Here is a 19,918-nt window from a genome sequence, read left to right on the forward strand (position 1 = left end):
AGTTTATTTACTTTTAAATTCAGGTTTGTATTATAGTTATTGATCTGTAGTTATATTTAAGTGAGTGAGGTGGTTGTACTAAGTGTGAATTTGAGTTCCATGTAAATTATTATTGTGTAAAGGATTTGTCTGTGTGCACCTATCCTGGCAGTGGTAATATGGGCTTTTTATAATTAAGTTGTTAATGAGATTGTTTATTTGTGTGTGTCTGTTATCTATGTCTGTGTCAGGTTACATATCTATGTTTGTAGCTGTTTGTGTTTGTTAATTTATGATGGGTGGTGATGATGTTTCTTGATAATGGATGGTGGTGATGATGATGGGTGGTGATTATGAAGGGTGGTGATTATGAAGGGTGGTAATGATGATGGTCGGTGATGATAACGTGTAGTGATTATGATGGGTGGTAATGATCATGGGTGGTGGTAATGATTGGTGAGGTTATGATGATGGGTGGTGATGGTTATGGGTGGTGATGATGATGGGTTGTTGTGATTATGGGTGTTGATGATGATGGATGATTGGTGGTGGTTATGATGAATGTTGGTTGTGATGGTTGGGTGGTGGTGATGACGATGGTTGGTGATGGTGAGTTGATAGTGATAATGATGATTGGTGATGATAATGGATATTGATGCTGATGATTATGGGTGGTGATGAGTAAATGAGCCACCACCCAATACATAACAGCAACAGAAGTAACTACAGCAGCAACAATAACAGCAGAAACATCACATTTTAATGGCTACGCAACTACTTCTGATTCTGCTGTTTCTGCTGCTCGGCTATTTGTAGCCAGGCCCTGCTCTCGCGGGACCCCACACATCTTTGGAAATGAATGCGATGATCATGTCTGAGCTGAGAATTAAGTGACTAAACGTTACTTTGTTTAACAATAACTGTGTGTAGGTTAGTATCTAGGGGCTCAGCGAATACTATTCATGAAAGAACTCGCACTCCTTTATGATCGACATTCTACTAATTTTGGTTGATCGAGACGAACAAGGCACGTGCCATGTCCAGACGAACTTTTATTTCCAATATTGTCCTTAAATATGATGCTAAAATAAACGTTAACACTGGAAAAAAACATGCACCTCTTAACCTCTGCCTCGCATTTATGACTAACAATTTGCATTTACACTTAACATACAGTCAAGCACAGTAAAATGCGAATACGACAATATTGTTATTCTCGGAATTTGAATTCGATTCTAACCCTGCACCCCACCCCAGTTTGCATATCCAACCCCCGGTTCGATGGAACGTTCGCTTTACATACATTTGAGCAGAGTGCTATTATAATACTTCTAATGAGATTTGAATACCGTACCTCAGTTTATGGTGTAATGAATTAGGAAACCAGTTTATAGTCGTTTAATGTTGAGTGTTATCGTTTATAGTGATACAGCTGAAGTCATAGAGGTGAAACGGCTGCAGTGTGTAACGAATACAGATAGGGCGTTGCAGTTGGTTCGTCCACCCATCGCGCCTCAAGACTTATGTCCGTCCCCACCCAGACAGCTCATCCCCATGTCCTGTACAGCCCAAGTCTGGTGTGTCCGACGTGGTGGGGCTCTCGGCAACGGAAACCGTACTCCAAAGGAAATGTGTTGTGCCGCTCACAGTTTCCGAGCCCCAGAGGCCCGGGGTGCCTCAAGGATCCGCCACTGGTGAGGGATCGGTGCCTGAAAGGCACAATATTCCATGATGGGCGAGGGACTGGCGTCGAGAACCCGGTCAAAATGCTCAAGGTTGTGTTAGTAGGCTCCACTCCCAACCCAGGAACGATGGGAAGGGTTCCCTTTCACAATGTGGAAGCGTTTGATATTTATTGTTGTGGTTATTGTGTTGGTTTGTTGATGTTGTCGAGTGAGTGTGGTCACACCGCGTACCCCTTGCAGTTGCCCGTTAAGATTGTGATTGTTGGGCGTCGGGGAATTTTGCTACAGCTGCTGCCCTGATGCACTTGGCTTCTAAAACATATTGCTGATGTGAAGACAGTGCATCTACTAAGGGACAAGCGGTGACAATAGGCTATAAAGAGTGAAAGAAGAGAAGGTGGGACAAAGGGTGGTGGTAGATTCACACCGAGAATAAGAGAGGGGGAGGAACGAGGTCCGGGGCTGTTTTGGTGGAATATCGGGTCGTGGCTGGTTGCTGTCTCGTCGTTGTCGTTGCTATATCGTGATTCCGGTGTCGTAAGCAGTGTTACAGGCTAAATAAAATAACCCTCTACAGTCTACAGAGTCTGGAGTCGTTACAATTGTAACGATTCATAATCGCACGAGCTCATAGTGGGTTTGTTCAATTATTTATACATTTCCATACTTGTGTATTGCTATTCGATGCCATTGAGATAGAACATTCATGAATCAGTGGGCAACTTGATTCTAATACGATGATGGTGTGATTCTAATAATTTTATGCGATTCTAAACCTGGCACCCCGCATGCCACATTTTGGTCTTCTGATGCGTATTTTCATATAACGTAGATTTGAGCACAGTGTAATTCTGGTGCGATAAAAAACGTAATCAGATCCTGATCCTGCACCTTCCGTTTCACAGATCCCACCCTTGGTTCGCACGTCCATATTACATACATACATATTACATACAGACATAATACATACATACATATTACATACAGACATGTTACATACATACATGTTACATACATATTACATACATTCATATTACATACAGACATGTTACATACAGACATGTTACATACATACATATTACATACAGACATGTAACGTACTTCTAAGAGGACTACGGAGTGATTCTAATAATTCGAATGCGATTTCTCTCACTTCAATGTATGGTATTCTAATCTATAACACTAGTTTATAATGTTATTTTTTTGTGTTATAATGTCGAGCTCATAGGTTTTAATGTTCGAGTTCACAACATTAGATTTTACTATAAATGTAGTTTACAGTGGTATAGTTATAGCTTTACAATGTATAGCTATAATAGTTATATTGTTAGAGTTTATAATGTTAGAGTTTTTGGCCGTGCCCTGTCCTCGTGGGACCCCACACGCATTTGGAAATAATTGCAATGACCATGAATGAGCTGAGATTTGAGCGACTAATGTTTACTTTGTTTCAACATAACTGAGTGCAGGTTAGTGCCATCTGGGCTTAGCGAATACTACTCATGAATGAACTCATACTCCTTTATGAAAGACATTGTAATCATGCCTTTTCGTGACGATTGTTACCTTCAATCGCGTCCTCAAATATTGTCGGGGAGATGTAGTTTGGGTATGGCGCTGTGACTGGAGTTAAGCATTCGCTCCTTGGCCCCGTCGACAGCAGCGGAGACGATCCGATCCACTGCGTTCCATCTCTCCACAAGGTCCACGAAATTCTCAGTTTTTTTAAATGAACGTATGTTGTTCAAATCATATGTAATATAATTATGTTATAATATGTGATTGTATATACACTTTATATGTTTACATACGGTATATAGCTATTCGATTAAATTAACATGACATTCATCCAACAGTGGACAGTTTGATTCTAATACGACTACAGTGGGATTTTAATAATTATAATGAGATTCAAATCTTGCAAATCCTACCCTCTCTTCGCATTCACTAAACATGCATATGGCCAAAGTGTGATTCTAACATTATCACAGTGCGATTATAATTATTATTATGCGATTATAATCACGAACCTCCGTTTATTTTGTTCAAAACTAATAATACCGTACCTCTGTTTTTGGTGTTATAAATGATGAAACTAGTTAATAGATTATAGTATTTTAATTATTTGTGTTATCGTTGATAGTGTTACAGTTCACATGTCATACTTGATGATTTGGGACTGTAACGTTGCGAATAGATTTCTAATGGGGACCTTTCCCCTCCAGGGACACATGTTAATGGAGAGACAGCCAAGATGCTGCCGGTTAAGGTCAGATTTGTGTGACGAAAATACTCCACCTGAAACTCGCTTAAAACACGTTTTTGCTTTGACCATTGTAAAATAAATAAACGGACAAATATTTGTTAAAATACGTTTTTATTAATCTGCAATCATTTTTACGTTAAAACTCCAACCGAATATGTATTATGTCCTATGTTCAAACAGTCACAGTACAATGCAAACCATATCCGTTCCAGGAATACCAAAGCGTTAAAGTGTCATTCCTCATTATTTCCTTATTAGTTCACCACATTTGTTCACTGTGCCTCTATGTTGAAGTCAAGGCCATATATCCAACGAACGCGTCATCAATGTACATCCTAAAGTCGATTATTACCATCCAAAAAAAGCTTTATACTTGAAAAAAAACCCGTTTAAAATGTTGAGTACAGATCTGACTACAGATGCATTCCAACTTTAGCTCAACAGGAAGACTTAAACACTACAATATTGTCCGGAATTGAACAATCTCACAACCACTGCTCATCACACCACTTCACCAAGTAATCCGACAACATCAAAACTCACCACGTGCACGTCAAGAAACTCTCAAACGAACTGTAAAACTAAAGGGTCAGAGTTAAACACACAAGTACTCAAGACAGCTTAATAGGTATAACCGCATGCAACATTATATTTAAGTCACCGCTAGCTCTCGGGTTGATCCTCGAGCCACTCCATTACATCCAGCCATCTCTCGGGATCCAACTGCATGGGATCGAAGGTGGAATTATCTTCAGGATTCATTGCAGCACCTTGAATTTCACCTTTTGATTTCAGCTTCCTATCATCGTGGACCTTCTGATGCCTGTTCCGTTTTGATGACCGTGCAAATGCCTTCCCACACACAGAGCACAGGAATGGCTTCTCGCCCGTGTGTGTTCTCTGGTGTCTCTGAAGATGTGATGACCGTGCAAATGTCTTCCCACACACAGGGCACAGGAATGGCTTCTCGCCCGTGTGTGTTCTCTGGTGTCTCTGAAGATGTGATGGCCGTGAAAAGGACTTACCACACACAGAGCAATTGAATGGCTTCTTGCCTCCGTGTGCGTGTGGCTGTGGAGAGCGTCTCTGCTCCATGTGAGCGTAGTAACAGCAGCGGTGTTATCGAGTCAAAAGTACGCTATCGGCAAGGATGTTTAGCGTTGAGTTTTGGATGTTGTTAACTGCTAAAACAAGAACGAGTTTATCCGCGAAAATAGACACTTACTTGGAGATTCATGGTATATCGATGTCTGTAACCCTTCTGAAGATGTCGCCACGAACTCTCCCGACCCAAAGTCGCCTAACTGTCGACTCAGCAATTGTGCTCGCCAGGCTGCGTTGTCTCGCGGTTGAAGGGCGATCAGTAGAGCGACGAGTCGAGCGTCCAACCTCATCAAGTTTCCTCTCGAAATGGCATTGAGCTCTGCTTCTGAGCCGCCTTATAACTCCCCCCCTAGGATCAAATCCTTTGTCTTTCAGGATATTTGCATTCGATTGTTAATTTTGGAAGGTACAATCCGCATGTCTATTAACAAACCGAAGGGTAATGTGCCCATTGTGCTTCATGCATGAATATGTAAGTGCATCTCAGTGTGTAATTGTGCGCTTATTTTGAATAAATGGAAAAACTTTGTCCTCGATTTAAAGTGAATGCAGAGAAATTAGCATGTAACTTTAGAAAAGGAAGAGAGCGGCCTTCTCGACGAGGGAGTGAAACCCAATAGGTAATATTCTTTTACAGCGTTACAATGGATAGGTTGTAGTTCATAGGTTATAATATTATGTTTCACTATGATAGAGCTTAACATGTGAGAGTATACAATATCAGAGTTGATCAAATGCGACGATCAAGGGCGTCAATCGGGTGAGTTTGATCAGAGGCTTTAATCAAAGGCGTCATCCCATCACGGAACACCACCTCCCTGCGTTTATTACAGCAACAGAATCAACTACAGCAGCAACAACAGCAGCGACAACAACAGCAGCAACATCACATTTCGAGGGCGACGCAGCTACTTCCGATTCTGCTGCCCAGCTTTTTGTAGTCGGGACCTGCTCTCGCAGGACCCCACACGTCTTTGGAAATGATTGCGATGATCATGTCTGAGCTGATAATTAAGTCACTCAAGATTACTTTGTTTAACCATAACTTTAGGTAGGTTAGTGTCATAAGGGCTCTGTGAATACTACTCATGAATGAAATCACACTCCTGTATGACCGACATTGTAATAATTTTGGTTGATCGAGTAGAACAAGTCACATGACATGTCCAGACGAATTATTATCAACAACAATGTCGTTAAATATGATGCTAAAATAAATGTTAACACTGGATTAAACGTGTACCTCTTAACCCCTCCCTCGCATTTACGACTGACGATTTGCATTTGCACGTAACATACATTCAAGCACAGTGAAATGCTAATACGACAATATTGTTATTCTAAAATGTGAATGCGATTTTTGCCCTGTACCCCCCACAGTTCACATATCCGACCCCCGGTTCGATTTAACAGATAATTTACATACATATGTGTAGAGTGCGATTGTAATACTTCTAATGAGATTTAAATACCGTACCTCCGTTAATGGTGCTATAAATTATAAAAACAGTTGATATTTTTATTGTCGTTTAATGTTGAGTGTTATTGTTTATAGTGTTATCAGTTTACGTGTTTTTAAGTACAGGTGATTCCCGGTATACTTCGGTATTCTGGACCTGAACGTCGCGAAACGATTCATAACGAGGACCTTTCCCCACCAGAGCGCAAGCCGCTAATGAAAAGAACTCGGGCCGGCGGGAACACGTGCTTCCATGGTTGGTCGGGGACAGGGCATGGTTGTATTGCCTACAGATGCCACCGGGAAAATCCAAGTTGCTCCGCCCATGGCGGGGTCAGGTAGAGGTCATAGAGGTGGGTGATGTAAAGACAGTGCATCAACTAAGGGACAAGTGGTGACAACAAGATAGAGAGAGTTCGAGAAGGGAAGGCGAGACCAAGTGTGGGCGGAGGTTCACGCCGAGAATGAGAGAGGGGGAGGAACGAGGTTTGGGGCTGTGTTGGCTGGTTGCTGTCTCGTCGTCGTCGTTGCTATATCGTGACGCCTGGGGTCTGAAACCGCGTTAAAGGCTAAATAAAAGAACCCTCTGCAGTCTGAGTCCGGAGTCATTACAATTGTAACGATTCATTATTTCACGGGCTAATATTGCGTTTGTGCGATTATTTTACATACTCATACTGAATATTGCTATTTGATGCCATTGAGATGGAACATTCATCCAATAGTAGACAGCTTGATCCTAATACTACCAAAGTGTTATTCAAATAATTTTAATCCCATCCTGATCCTGCACCTTCCGTTTCACATATCCTACCATTGGTTCGCACGTCCATATTACATACATACATTTTACATGCATACATACTACATACAGATATATATCATGCATACATATTACATAGACACGAGCATAGTGTGATTCTTAGAGAACCACGGTGTGAAGCTAAGAATTCGAATGAGATTCGAATATTACACTTCAATGTACGGTGTTCTAATCTTTAACACTAGTTTATTATGTTATTTTATAGCGTTCTAATGTATCGCTCATAGCTTATATTGTTAGAGTTCACAACATTATAGTTTACTATAACACTAGTTTGTAGTGTTATTTTAAAGCGTCGCAATGTATAGCTCATAGTTTAAAGGTTATATTGATAGAGTTTATAATGTTAGAGTATACAATGTGAGTTTACAATTTGAGAGTTTGTGGACGTGCCCTGTTCTCGTGGGACCCGACACGGATTTGGAAATATTTGCTATGATCATGTCTGAGCTGGGATGAGCGACTAATGTTTACTTTGCTTAATCATAACTGTGTGTAGGTAAGTGCCATCGGTGCTTAGTGAATACTACTCATGAATGAACTCATACTTCTTTCGGATAGAAATTTGATATCGTGTTGGTAGAACAAGTCGCCTGCCTTTTCTAGACGAATTGTTATTTTCAAGTGCGTCCGTAAATATATTGCTAAAATACACAGCATAGGGAAGGCTGCCTTGTTGGGGAGATGTAGTTTGGCTAAGGCGCTGTGGCCGGGTGATGACACGGATTCTGAAACAATGGAGTTAAACACTCGCTGCTTGTCCCCATCGACAGCATTGAAGGCTGTCATATACCGCGCCATTTACGAGTTGGCTGTATGATGTGTATAGTTGAAGGTGCTAGGTGTTGTCTTCTTCTAACAGCTACTAACGTGCCTGTGTTGTCTGTTTTTAGGATTTGTCTACTGATGTTGTTCTTTTAATTGCGGCGTTTTTATGTTGAGTTCTGTCACTTGAGTGTTGCAATTTGTTTAAGAATACGTCATGTGAGCGTGGTGTTTTGCTTGTTGGAATTTCGCTTTGTTACAATTTGTGATTGTTATAAAATCGTAAAGATTCAGAATCTCATGAGTTAAGAATGGGTTTGTGCGTGATTCTTATACGACCACACTGTGATTCTAATGCTTCTAATGATATTATAATACCTTATCTCCGTTTATATGGTTATAAATTAAAACACTAGTTTATAATCGTTTAATGTTTAGTGTTATCGTTTATAGTATTACAGTTTACATGTTATAGAGTACAGTTTATCCCCGACATACTTCGGGAATTAGGGACTGGTAGGTTGATGAGCGATTAACTACGGGGACCTTTCCCCTCAAGGAACACGTGTTAATCGCGTAGACAGCCAAGATGCTGCCGGTTAAGGGCACACTTGTGTGACGGAGATCCTCCACCTGAAACTCGCTTAACATGTTTTTGCTAGGAACATTATAAAATAAAGAACATTTGTTAAAAATACGTTTTTATTCATCTGCAATCATTTTTACGTGAAAACTCGAAGGGAATATTTATTACATTTCCAGTACAATGCAAACTATTTCCGTTCCAGGAATACCAAAGCGTTAAAGTATCATTCCCCATGATTTCCTTATTAGTTCACCACATTTGTTCACTGTGGGTCTATGTTGAAGTCAAGGCCATATATCCAACGAACGCGTCATCAATGTACATCCTGAAATCGGCTATCTAAAGTTGATTAATACCAATAAAAAAGCTTTATACTTGAAAAAAAACGTTTAAAATGTTGAGTAAAGATGTACCTACATACGCATTCCAACTTTAGCTCAACAGGAACACTTAACGACTACAATTGAACAGTCTCACAACCAGTGCTCATCACACCACTTCGGCAAGTAATCCGATAACATTACAAACCACCACTGTGCACGTCAAAAACTGTAAATGGTCAAAATTATAACCAAAAAGTACTCGATACGGCTTAATAGGTATAACCACCTGACATAATATTTTTTCAGTCACCCCGAGCTCTCGGTTTGATCCCCGAGCCACTCCATTACATCCAGCCACCTCTCGGGATCCAACTGCATGGGATCGAATGTGGAAACTTCTTCAGGACCAATTGCAGCACCTTGAATTTCAGCTTTTGATTTCAGTTTCCTATCATTGTGGACCTTCTGATGCCTGTTCATGTTTGATGAGTGTGCAAATGCCTCCCCACACACAGGGCACAAGAATGGCTTCTCGCCCGTGTGTGTTCTCTGGTGACTTTGAAGATGTGATGACTTTGCAAATGTCTTCCTACACACAGAGCACAGGAATGGCTTCTTGCCCGTATGTGTTCTCTGATGGTCTTGACAAGTTGACGAGTGTGCAAATGCCTTTCCACACACAGGGTACAGGAATGGCTTCTCGCCGGTGTGTATTCTCTGGTGACTCTGAAGATGTGATGAGTGTGCAAATGTCTTCCCACACACAGAGCACAGAAACGGCTTCTCGCCCGTGTGTGTTCTCTGGTGACTCTGAAGATGTGATGACTGTGCAAATGTCTTCCCACACACAGGGCACAGGAACGGCTTCTCGCCCGTGTGTGTTCTCTGGTGACTCTGAAGATGTGATGAATGTGCAAATGTCTTCCCACACACAGGGCACATGAACGGCTTCTCGCCCGTGTGTGTTCTCTGGTGTCTCTGAAGATGTGATGGCCATGAAAATGTCTTCCCACACACAGAGCAATTGAATGGCTTTTTGCCTCCGTGTACGTGGGGCTGTGGAGTTAAACACTCGCTGCTTGGCCCCGTCGACAGCAGCGAAGACTGTCATATACCGCCCCATTTACGAGTTGGCTGTATGATGTGTATAGTTGAAGGTGCCAGGTGTTGTCTTCTTCTAACAGCTACTAACGTGCGTGTGTTGTCTGTTTTTAGGATTTGCCCATTGATGTAGTTATTTTTATTGCGGCGTTTTTTTGTTGAGTTCTGTCACTTGAGTGTTGCAGTTTGTTTAAGAATTCGTCACGTGAGCGTGGTGTTTTGCTTGTGGGAATTTCGCTTTGTAACAAATTGCGATTGTTATAACGATTGTAACGATTCATAATCTCATTAGTTAAGAATGGGTTTGTGCGTGATTCTTATACGATCACACTGTGATTCTAATGCTTCTAATGATATTATAATACCTTACCTCCGTTTAAATGGTTATAAATTAAAACACTAGTTTATAATCGTTTAATGTTTAGTGTTATAGTTTATAGTATTACAGTTTACATGTTATAGAGTACAGTTTATTCCCGACATACTTAGGGATTAGGGACTGGTACGTTGATGAACGATTAACTACGGGGACCTTTCCCCTCAAGGAACACGTGTTAATCGGGTAGACAGCCAAGATGCTGCCGGTTAAGGGCACACTTGTGTGACGGAGATCCTACACCTGAAATTATCTTAACATGTTTTTGCTAGGAACATGATAAAATCAAGAATGGACAAACATTTGTTAAAAATACGTTTTTATTCATCTGCAATAATTTTACATCAAAACTCGAAGGGAATATTTATTACGTCCTATGTTCACACATTTCCAGTACCATGCAAACCATTTCCGTTCCAGGAATACCAAAACGTTAAAGTATCATTGATTTCCTTATTAATTCACCACATTTGTTCACTGTGCGTCCATGTTGAAGTCAAGGCCATATATCCAACGATCGCGTCATCAATGTACATCCTGAAATCAGCTATCTAAAGTCGATTAATACCAATCGAAAACCGCTATATACTTGAAAAAAAATAGTTTAAAATGTTGAGTAAAGATGTACCTACAGACGCATTCCAACTTTAGCTCAACAGGGACACTTAACGACTACAATTGAACCCTCTCACAACCAGTGCTCATCACACCACTTCGGCAAGTAATCCGATAACATTACAATCCACCACTGTGCACGTCATTAAACTCTCAAAAAAACTATAAAACTAAAATGGTCAAAATTATACACAAAAGTACTCGATACGGCTTAATAGGTATAACCACATAACATAATATTTTTTTTTCAGTCACCCCGAGCTCTCGGTTTGATCCTCGAGCCACTCCATTACATCCAGCCATCTCTCGGGATCCAACTGCATGGGATCGAAGGTAGAAACTTCTTGAGGACTCATTGCAGCACCTTGAATTTCAGCTTTTGATTTCAGTTTCCTATCATTGTGGACCTTCTGATGCCTGTTAAGAGTTGACGACTGTGAAAATGCCTTCCCACACGCAGGGCACAGGAATGGCTTATCGCCCGTGTGTGTTCTCTGATGGTTTTGAAGAGTTGACGACTGTGCAAATGCCTTCCCACACACAGGGCACAGGAATGGCTTCTCGCCCGTGTGTGTTCTCTGATGACTCTGAAGATGTGATGAGTGTACAAATGTTTTCCCACACACAGAGCACAGGATTGGCTTCTCACCCGTGTGTGTTTTCTGGTGTCTCTTAAGACTTGATGACCATGAAAATGCCTTCCCACACACAGAGCAATTGAATGGCTTCTTGCCTCCGTGTGCGTGGGGCTGTGGAGAGCGTCTCTGCTCCATGTGAGCGTAGTAACAGCAGCGGTGTTATCGAATCAAAAATACGCTATCGGCCGAAAGGATGTTTAGCGTTTAGTTTTGGATTTCGTTAACTGCTAAAACAAGAACGACACTCGCGTCTAACCGAGACGCAAAAAAATCCCGTAAATATGACGACAAAACACGTTTAAGAGTTTATCCGCGAAAATAGACACTTACTTGGAGATTCACGGTATATGGATGTCTAGAACTCGTCTGAAGATGTCGCCACGATCTCTCCCGACGCAAAGTCGCCTAACTGTCGACACAGCAATTGTGCTCGCCAGGCTGCGTTGTCTCGCGGTTGAAGGGCGATCAGCAGAGCGACGAGTCGAGCGTCCAACCTCATCAAGTTCCCTCTCGAAATGGCATTGAGCTCTGCTTCTGAGCTTCCTTATAACTCCCCCCCTAGGATCCAATCCTTTGTCTTTCAGGATATTTGCATTCGATTGCTAATTTTGGAAGGTACAATCCGCATGTCTATTAACATACCGAAGAGTAATGTGCCCATTGTGCTTCATGCATGAATATGTAAGTGCATCTCAGTGTGTAATTGTGCGCTTATTTTGAATTAATGGAAAAACATTGTCCTCGATTCAAAGTGAATGCAGAGAAATTAGCATATAACTTTAGAAAAGGAAGAGAGCGGCCTTCTCGACGAGGAAGTGAAATCCAATAGCGTTACAATGGATAGGTTGTAGTTCATAGGTTATAATATTATGTTTCACTATGGTAGAGCTTAAGATGTGAGAGTATACAATATCAGAGTTGATCAAATGCGACGATCAAGGGCGTCAATCGGGTGAGTTTGATCAGAGGCTTTAATCAAAAGCGTCATCCCATCACAGAACACCACCTCCCTGCGTATATCACAGGAACAGAAGCAACTACAGCAGCAACAACAGTAGCGACAACAACAGCAGCAACATCACATTTCGAGGGCGACGCAGCTACTTACGATTCTGCTGCCCAGCTGTTTGTAGTCGGGACCTGCTCTCGCAGGACCCCACACGTCTTTGGAAATGATTGCGATGATCATGTCTGAGCTGAGAATTAAGTCACTCAAGATTACGTTGTTTAACCATAACTTTAGGTAGGTTAGTGTCATCGGGGCTCTGTGAATACTACTCATGAATGAAATCACACTCCTGTATGACCGACATTGTACTAATTTTGGTTGATCGAGTAGACGAATTCTTATCAACAACAGTGTCCTTAAATATGATGCTAAAATAAATGTTAACACTGGATTCAACGTGCACCTCTTAACCCCTCCCTCGCATTTACGACTAACGATTTGCATTTGCACTTAACATACATTATAGCCCATTAAAATGCTAATACTACCATATTATTATTCTAAAATGTGAAGGCGATTCTTGCCCTGTACCCTCACAGTTAACATATCCTACCCCCGGTTCGATTGAACAGATAATTTACATACATATGTGTAGAGTGCGATTTTAATACTTCTAATGAGATTTAAATACCATACCTCCGTTTATGGTGCTATAAATTATAAAACCAGTTGATAATTTTTTGTCGTTTAATGTTTAGTGTTATTGTTTATAGTGTTATCAGTTTACATATTTTTTAGGTGCAGGTGATTCCCGGTATACTTCGGTATTCTGGACCTGAACGTTGCGAAACGATTCATAACGAGGACCTTTCCCCACCAGAGCGCAATACGCTAATGAAAAGAACTCGGGGCGGCGGGAGCACGTGCTTCCATGGGCAGTGGGGGACAGGGCATGGTTGTATTGCCTACAGGTGCTACCGGGAAAATCTCCCAAGTTGCTCCGCCCATGGCGGGGTCAGGTAGAGGTCATAGAGGTGGGTGATGTAAAGACAGTGCGTCAACTAAGGGACAAGTGGTGACAACAAGATAGAGAGAGTTCGAGAAGGGAAGGCGAGACCATGTGTGGGCGGAGGTTCACGCCGAGAATGAGAGAGGGGGAGTAACGATGTTTGGGGCTGTGTTGGCTGGTTGCTGTCTCGTCGTCGTTGCTATATCGTGACGCCTGGGGTCTGAAACCGCGTTAAAGGCTAAATAAAAGAGTTTGGAGTAATTACAATTTTAACGATTCATTATTGCACGGGCTTATGTTGAGTTTGTACGATTATTTTATATATACATACTGAATATTGCTATGTGATGCCATTGAGATGGAACATTCATCCAATAGTGGACAGCTTGATCCTAATACCACCAAAGTGTTATTCAAATAATTTTAATCCCATCCTGATCCTGCACCTTCCGTTTTACATATTCCACCCTTGGTTTGCACGTCTATATTACATACATACATGTTACATACATACATACATGTTACATGCATGCATGTACCATGTTACATACATACATGCATGTTACATACATACATGTTACATGCACATATACTTACTACAAACAGATATGTTACATACATACATGTTACATGCACATATACTTACTACAAACAGATATGTTACATACATACATGTTACATACTTACGACCGTAGTGTGATTCGAAGAGGACCACGGAGTGATTCGAATAATTCGAATGCGATTTCGAAAATCACACTTCAAGGTAGGTTGTTCTAATCTATAGCACTAGTTAATAATGTTATTGTATAGCGTTATAATGTATAGCTCATAGGTTATATTGTTAGAGTTCACATACTAGTTTACAGTAATTTGAAGATTCTTCAAATGTATATGTGAATGTTTTTAAGTTACCATTGTTGAAGTTCATAATGTTAAAGTTCACAGTGTGAGAATTTACAATGTGAGAGTATATCCAAGACGTCGATCGATGGCGTTGGTCTGGTAGGTTCGATCATAGTTTTTGATCAAAGACGTCATCCCATCACGGGACACCAACATGCTGCGTATATAACAGTAACAGAAGCAACTACAGCAGCTACGAAACCATTCGATGGCAAAGCAGCGACTTCTTCAATCTGAGAGTTTGTGGCCGTGCCCTGTTCTCGTGGGACCCGACACGGATTTGGAAATAATTGCTATGATCATGTCTGAGCTGGGATGAGCGACTAATGTTTACTTTGTTTAATCATAACTGTGTGTAGGTTAGTGTCATCGGTGCTTAGTGAATACTACTCATGAATGAACTCATACTTCTTTCGGATAGAAATTTGATATCGTGTTGGTAGAACAAGTCGCCTGCCTTTTCTAGACGAATTGTTATTTTCAAGTGCGTCCGTAAATATATTGCTAAAATACACAGCATAGGGAAGGCTGCCTTGTTGGGGAGATGTAGTTTGGCTAAGGCGCTGTGGCCGGGTGATGACACGGATTCTGAAACAATGGAGTTAAACACTCGCTGCTTGTCCCCATCGACAGCATTGAAGGCTGTCATATACCGCGCCATTTACGAGTTGGCTGTATGATGTGTATAGTTGAAGGTGCTAGGTGTTGTCTTCTTCTAACAGCTACTAACGTGCGTGTGTTGTCTGTTTTTAGGATTTGTCTACTGATGTTGTTCTTTTAATTGCGGCGTTTTTATGTTGAGTTCTGTCACTTGAGTGTTGCAATTTGTTTAAGAATACGTCATGTGAGCGTGGTGTTTTGCTTGTTGGAATTTCGCTTTGTTACAATTTGTGATTGTTATAAAATCGTAAAGATTCAGAATCTCATGAGTTAAGAATGGGTTTGTGCGTGATTCTTATACGACCACACTGTGATTCTAATGCTTCTAATAATATTATAATACCTTATCTCCGTTTATATGGTTATAAATTAAAACACTAGTTTATAATCGTTTAATGTTTAGTGTTATCGTTTATAGTATTACAATTTACATGTTATAGAGTACAGTTTATCCCCGACATACTTCGGGAATTAGGGACTGGTAGGTTGATGAGCGATTAACTACGGGGACCTTTCCCCTCAAGGAACACGTGTTAATCGCGTAGACAGCCAAGATGCTGCCGGTTAAGGGCACACTTGTGTGACGGAGATCCTCCACCTGAAACTCGCTTAACATGTTTTTGCTAGGAACATTATAAAATAAAGAACATTTGTTAAAAATACGTTTTTATTCATCTGCAATCATTTTTACGTGAAAACTCGAAGGGAATATTTATTACATTTCCAGTACAATGCAAACTATTTCCGTTCCAGGAATACCAAAGCGTTAAGTATCATTCCCCATGATTTCCTTATTAGTTCACCACATTTGTTCACTGTGGGTCTATGTTGAAGTCAAGGCCATATATCCAACGAACGCGTCATCAATGTACATCCTGAAATCGGATATCTAAAGTTGATTAATACCAATAAAAAAGCTTTATACTTGAAAAAAAACGTTTAAAATGTTGAGTAAAGATGTACCTACATACGCATTCCAACTTTAGCTCAACAGGAACACTTAACGACTACAATTGAACAGTCTCACAACCAGTGCTCATCACACCACTTCGGCAAGTAATCCGATAACATTACAAACCACCACTGTGCACGTCAAAAACTGTAAATGGTCAAAATTATAACCAAAAAGTACTCGATACGGCTTAATAGGTATAACCACCTGACATAATATTTTTTCAGTCACTCCGAGCTCTCGGTTTGATCCCCGAGCCACTCCATTACATCCAGCCATCTCTCGGGATCCAACTGCATGGGATCGAATGTGGAAACTTCTTCAGGACCAATTGCAGCACCTTGAATTTCAGCTTTTGATTTCAGTTTCCTATCATTGTGGACCTTCTGATGCCTGTTCATGTTTGATGAGTGTGCAAATGCCTCCCCACACACAGGGCACAAGAATGGCTTCTCGCCCGTGTGTGTTCTCTGGTGACTTTGAAGATGTGATGACTTTGCAAATGTCTTCCTACACACAGAGCACAGGAATGGCTTCTTGCCCGTATGTGTTCTCTGATGGTCTTGACAAGTTGACGAGTGTGCAAATGCCTTTCCACACACAGGGCACAGGAATGGCTTCTCGCCGGTGTGTATTCTCTGGTGACTCTGAAGATGTGATGAGTGTGCAAATGTCTTCCCACACACAGAGCACAGAAACGGCTTCTCGCCCGTGTGTGTTCTCTGGTGACTCTGAAGATGTGATGACTGTGCAAATGTCTTCCCACACACAGGGCACAGGAACGGCTTCTCGCCCGTGTGTGTTCTCTGGTGACCCTGAAGATGTGATGAATGTGCAAATGTCTTCCCACACACAGGGCACATGAACGGCTTCTCGCCCGTGTGTGTTCTCTGGTGTCTCTGAAGATGTGATGGCCATGAAAATGTCTTCCCACACACAGAGCAATTGAATGGCTTCTTGCCTCCGTGTACGTGGGGCTGTGGAGAGCGTCTCTGCTCCATGTGAGCGAAGTAACAGCAGCGGTGTTATCGAGTCAAAAGTACGCTATCGGCCGCAAGGATGTTTAGCGTTGAGTTTTGGATTTTGTTAACAGCTAAAACAAGAACGACACTCGCGTCTAACCGAGAAGCAAAAAAATCCCGCTAATTTGACGACGAACACGTTTAAGAGTTTATCCGTGAAAATAGACACCTACTTGGAGATTCACGGTATATCGATGTCTAGAACCCGTCTGAAGATGTCGCCACGAACTCTCCCGACGCAAAGTCGCCTAACTGTCGACACAGCAATTGTGCTCGCCAGGCTGCGTTGTCTCGCGGTTGAAGGGCGATCAGCAGAGCGACGAGTCGAGCGTCCAACCTCATCAAGTTCCCTCTCGAAATGGCATTGAGCTCTGCTTCTGAGCCGCCTTATAACTCCCCCCCTAGGATCCAATCCTTTGTCTTTCAGGATATTTGCATTCGATTGTTAATTTTGGAAGGTACAATCCGCATGTCTATTAACATACCGAAGGGTAATGTGTCCTTTGTGCTTCATGCATGAATATGTAAGTGCATCTCAGTGTGTAATTATGCGCTTATTTTGAATAAATGGATAAACACGTTCGCCATGCCCTCCATTGTCCTCGATTTAAAGTGAATGCAGCCCCGTGGCGTTGCCAAAAACCGCCAAGCTTCGGGAGTGAGCACGTACAGACGCTTGCAATACAATCACTCTAACATCAGTAACCAAAATCCGATCTGGTACATGGTCTCCGCTTAAACTTGTTTATATTCGTTTAATGTTTAATGCTCTCTTTAAAGCGTTACAGTTTACATGTTTTAGAGTACAAGTGATCTCCAGTATACTTCGGAATTAGCGAAAGGAACGTTGCTAAACTATTTATAACGGGGACCTTTCCCCTCTAGGACCACATGTTGATGGTGGAGACAGCCAAGACGTTGCCGGTTAATGTCAGACTTGTGTTGCTGCAGTTGCTGCTGCTGCAGTTGCTGCTGCTGCAGTTGCTGCAGTTGCTGCTGCTGCAGTTGCTGCTGTTGCTGTAGTTGCTGCTGCTGCAGTTGCTGCTGCTGCTGCAGTTTCTGCTGCTGCTGCAGTTGCTGCTGCTTCTGCTGTTGCTGCTGCTGCTGCTGTTGTTGCTGCTGTTGCTGCTTAATATGCTTCAGTTCCAGTGGTGTTCCGTGATGGGATAACAAACTTTGATTAAATAATTTTATCAAACAAGTCATTACAATTGCAACGATTCATAATTTCACGGGCTAATATTGGGTTTGTGCGATTATTGAACATATTCATACTGAATATTGTTATTTGATTCCATTGAGATGGAACATTCATCCCGCAGTGGACAGCTTGATCCTAATACCACCAAAGTGTTAATCAAGTAATTTTAAACCCATCCTGATCCTGCACCTTCCGTTTCACATATCACATCCTTGGTTCGCACGTCCATATTACATACATACATGTTACATACATGCATGTACCATGTTACATACATACATGTTACATGCATACATGTTACATGCACATATACTTACTACAAACAGATATGTTCCATACATACATGTTACATACTTACGACCGTAGTGTGATTCGAAGAGGACCACGGAGTGACTCGAATAATTCGAATGCGATTCGAAAATCACACTTCAAGGTAGGTTGTTGTAATCTATAACACTAGTTAATAATGTTATTGTATAGCGTTATAATGTATAGCTCATAGGTTATATTGTTAGAGTTCACATACTAGTTTACAGTAATTTGAAGATTCTTCAAATGTATATGTGAATGGTTTTAAGTTACCATTGTTGAAGTTCATAATGTTAAAGTTCACAGTGTGAGAATTTACAATGTGAGAGTATATCCAAGACGTCGATCGATGGCGTTGGTCTGGTAGGTTCGATCATAGTTTTTGATCAAAGACGTCATCCCATCACGGGACACCAACATGCTGCGTATATAACAGTAACAGAAGCAACTACAGCAGCTACGAAACCATTCGATGGCAAAGCAGCGACTTCTTCAATCTGAGAGTTTGTGGCCGTGCCCTGTTCTCGTGGGACCCGACACGGATTTGGAAATAATTGCTATGATCATGTCTGAGCTGGGATGAGCGACTAATGTTTACTTTGTTTAATCATAACTGTGTGTAGGTTAGTGTCATCGGTGCTTAGTGAATACTACTCATGAATGAACTCATACTTCTTTCGGATAGAAATTTGATATCGTGTTGGTAGAACAAGTCGCCTGCCTTTTCTAGACGAATTGTTATTTTCAAGTGCGTCCGTAAATATATTGCTAAAATACACAGCATAGGGAAGGCTGCCTTGTTGGGGAGATGTAGTTTGGCTAAGGCGCTGTGGCCGGGTGATGACACGGATTCTGAAACAATGGAGTTAAACACTCGCTGCTTGTCCCCATCGACAGCATTGAAGGCTGTCATATACCGCCCCATTTACGAGTTGGCTGTATGATGTGTATAGTTGAAGGTGCTAGGTGTTGTCTTCTTCTAACAGCTACTAACGTGCCTGTGTTGTCTGTTTTTAGGATTTGTCTACTGATGTTGTTCTTTTAATTGCGGCGTTTTTATGTTGAGTTCTGTCACTTGAGTGTTGCAATTTGTTTAAGAATACGTCATGTGAGCGTGGTGTTTTGCTTGTTGGAATTTCGCTTTGTTACAATTTGTGATTGTTATAAAATCGTAAAGATTCAGAATCTCATGA

At 41.4% G+C, this 19,918-nt stretch overlaps 1 protein-coding gene across 1 annotated transcript in view; it reads right to left on the reverse strand.

Annotated features, from left to right (window-relative positions):
* Positions 1-19,918, reverse strand: part of LOC133361335 (zinc finger protein 91-like) — a gene marked incomplete at its 3' end in the record, with an annotated part of 99,319 nt that overhangs the window by 32,649 nt on the left and 46,752 nt on the right. Inside the window, exons 4-6 of the mRNA XM_061580266.1 lie at positions 11,484-11,810; positions 9,459-10,001; positions 4,771-4,980 (exon numbers count right to left, since the gene is read on the reverse strand). Coding sequence (XP_061436250.1) covers positions 4,771-4,980; positions 9,459-10,001; positions 11,484-11,810 — 1,080 coding nt within the window. The remainder of the gene's footprint in view (positions 1-4,770; positions 4,981-9,458; positions 10,002-11,483; positions 11,811-19,918) is intronic.

The sequence above is a fragment of the Lethenteron reissneri genome, chromosome 72, assembly GCF_015708825.2.
Source record: "Lethenteron reissneri isolate LAM-NWPU_2019-01 chromosome 72, ASM1570882v1, whole genome shotgun sequence".
NCBI lineage: Eukaryota > Metazoa > Chordata > Hyperoartia > Petromyzontiformes > Petromyzontidae > Lethenteron > Lethenteron reissneri.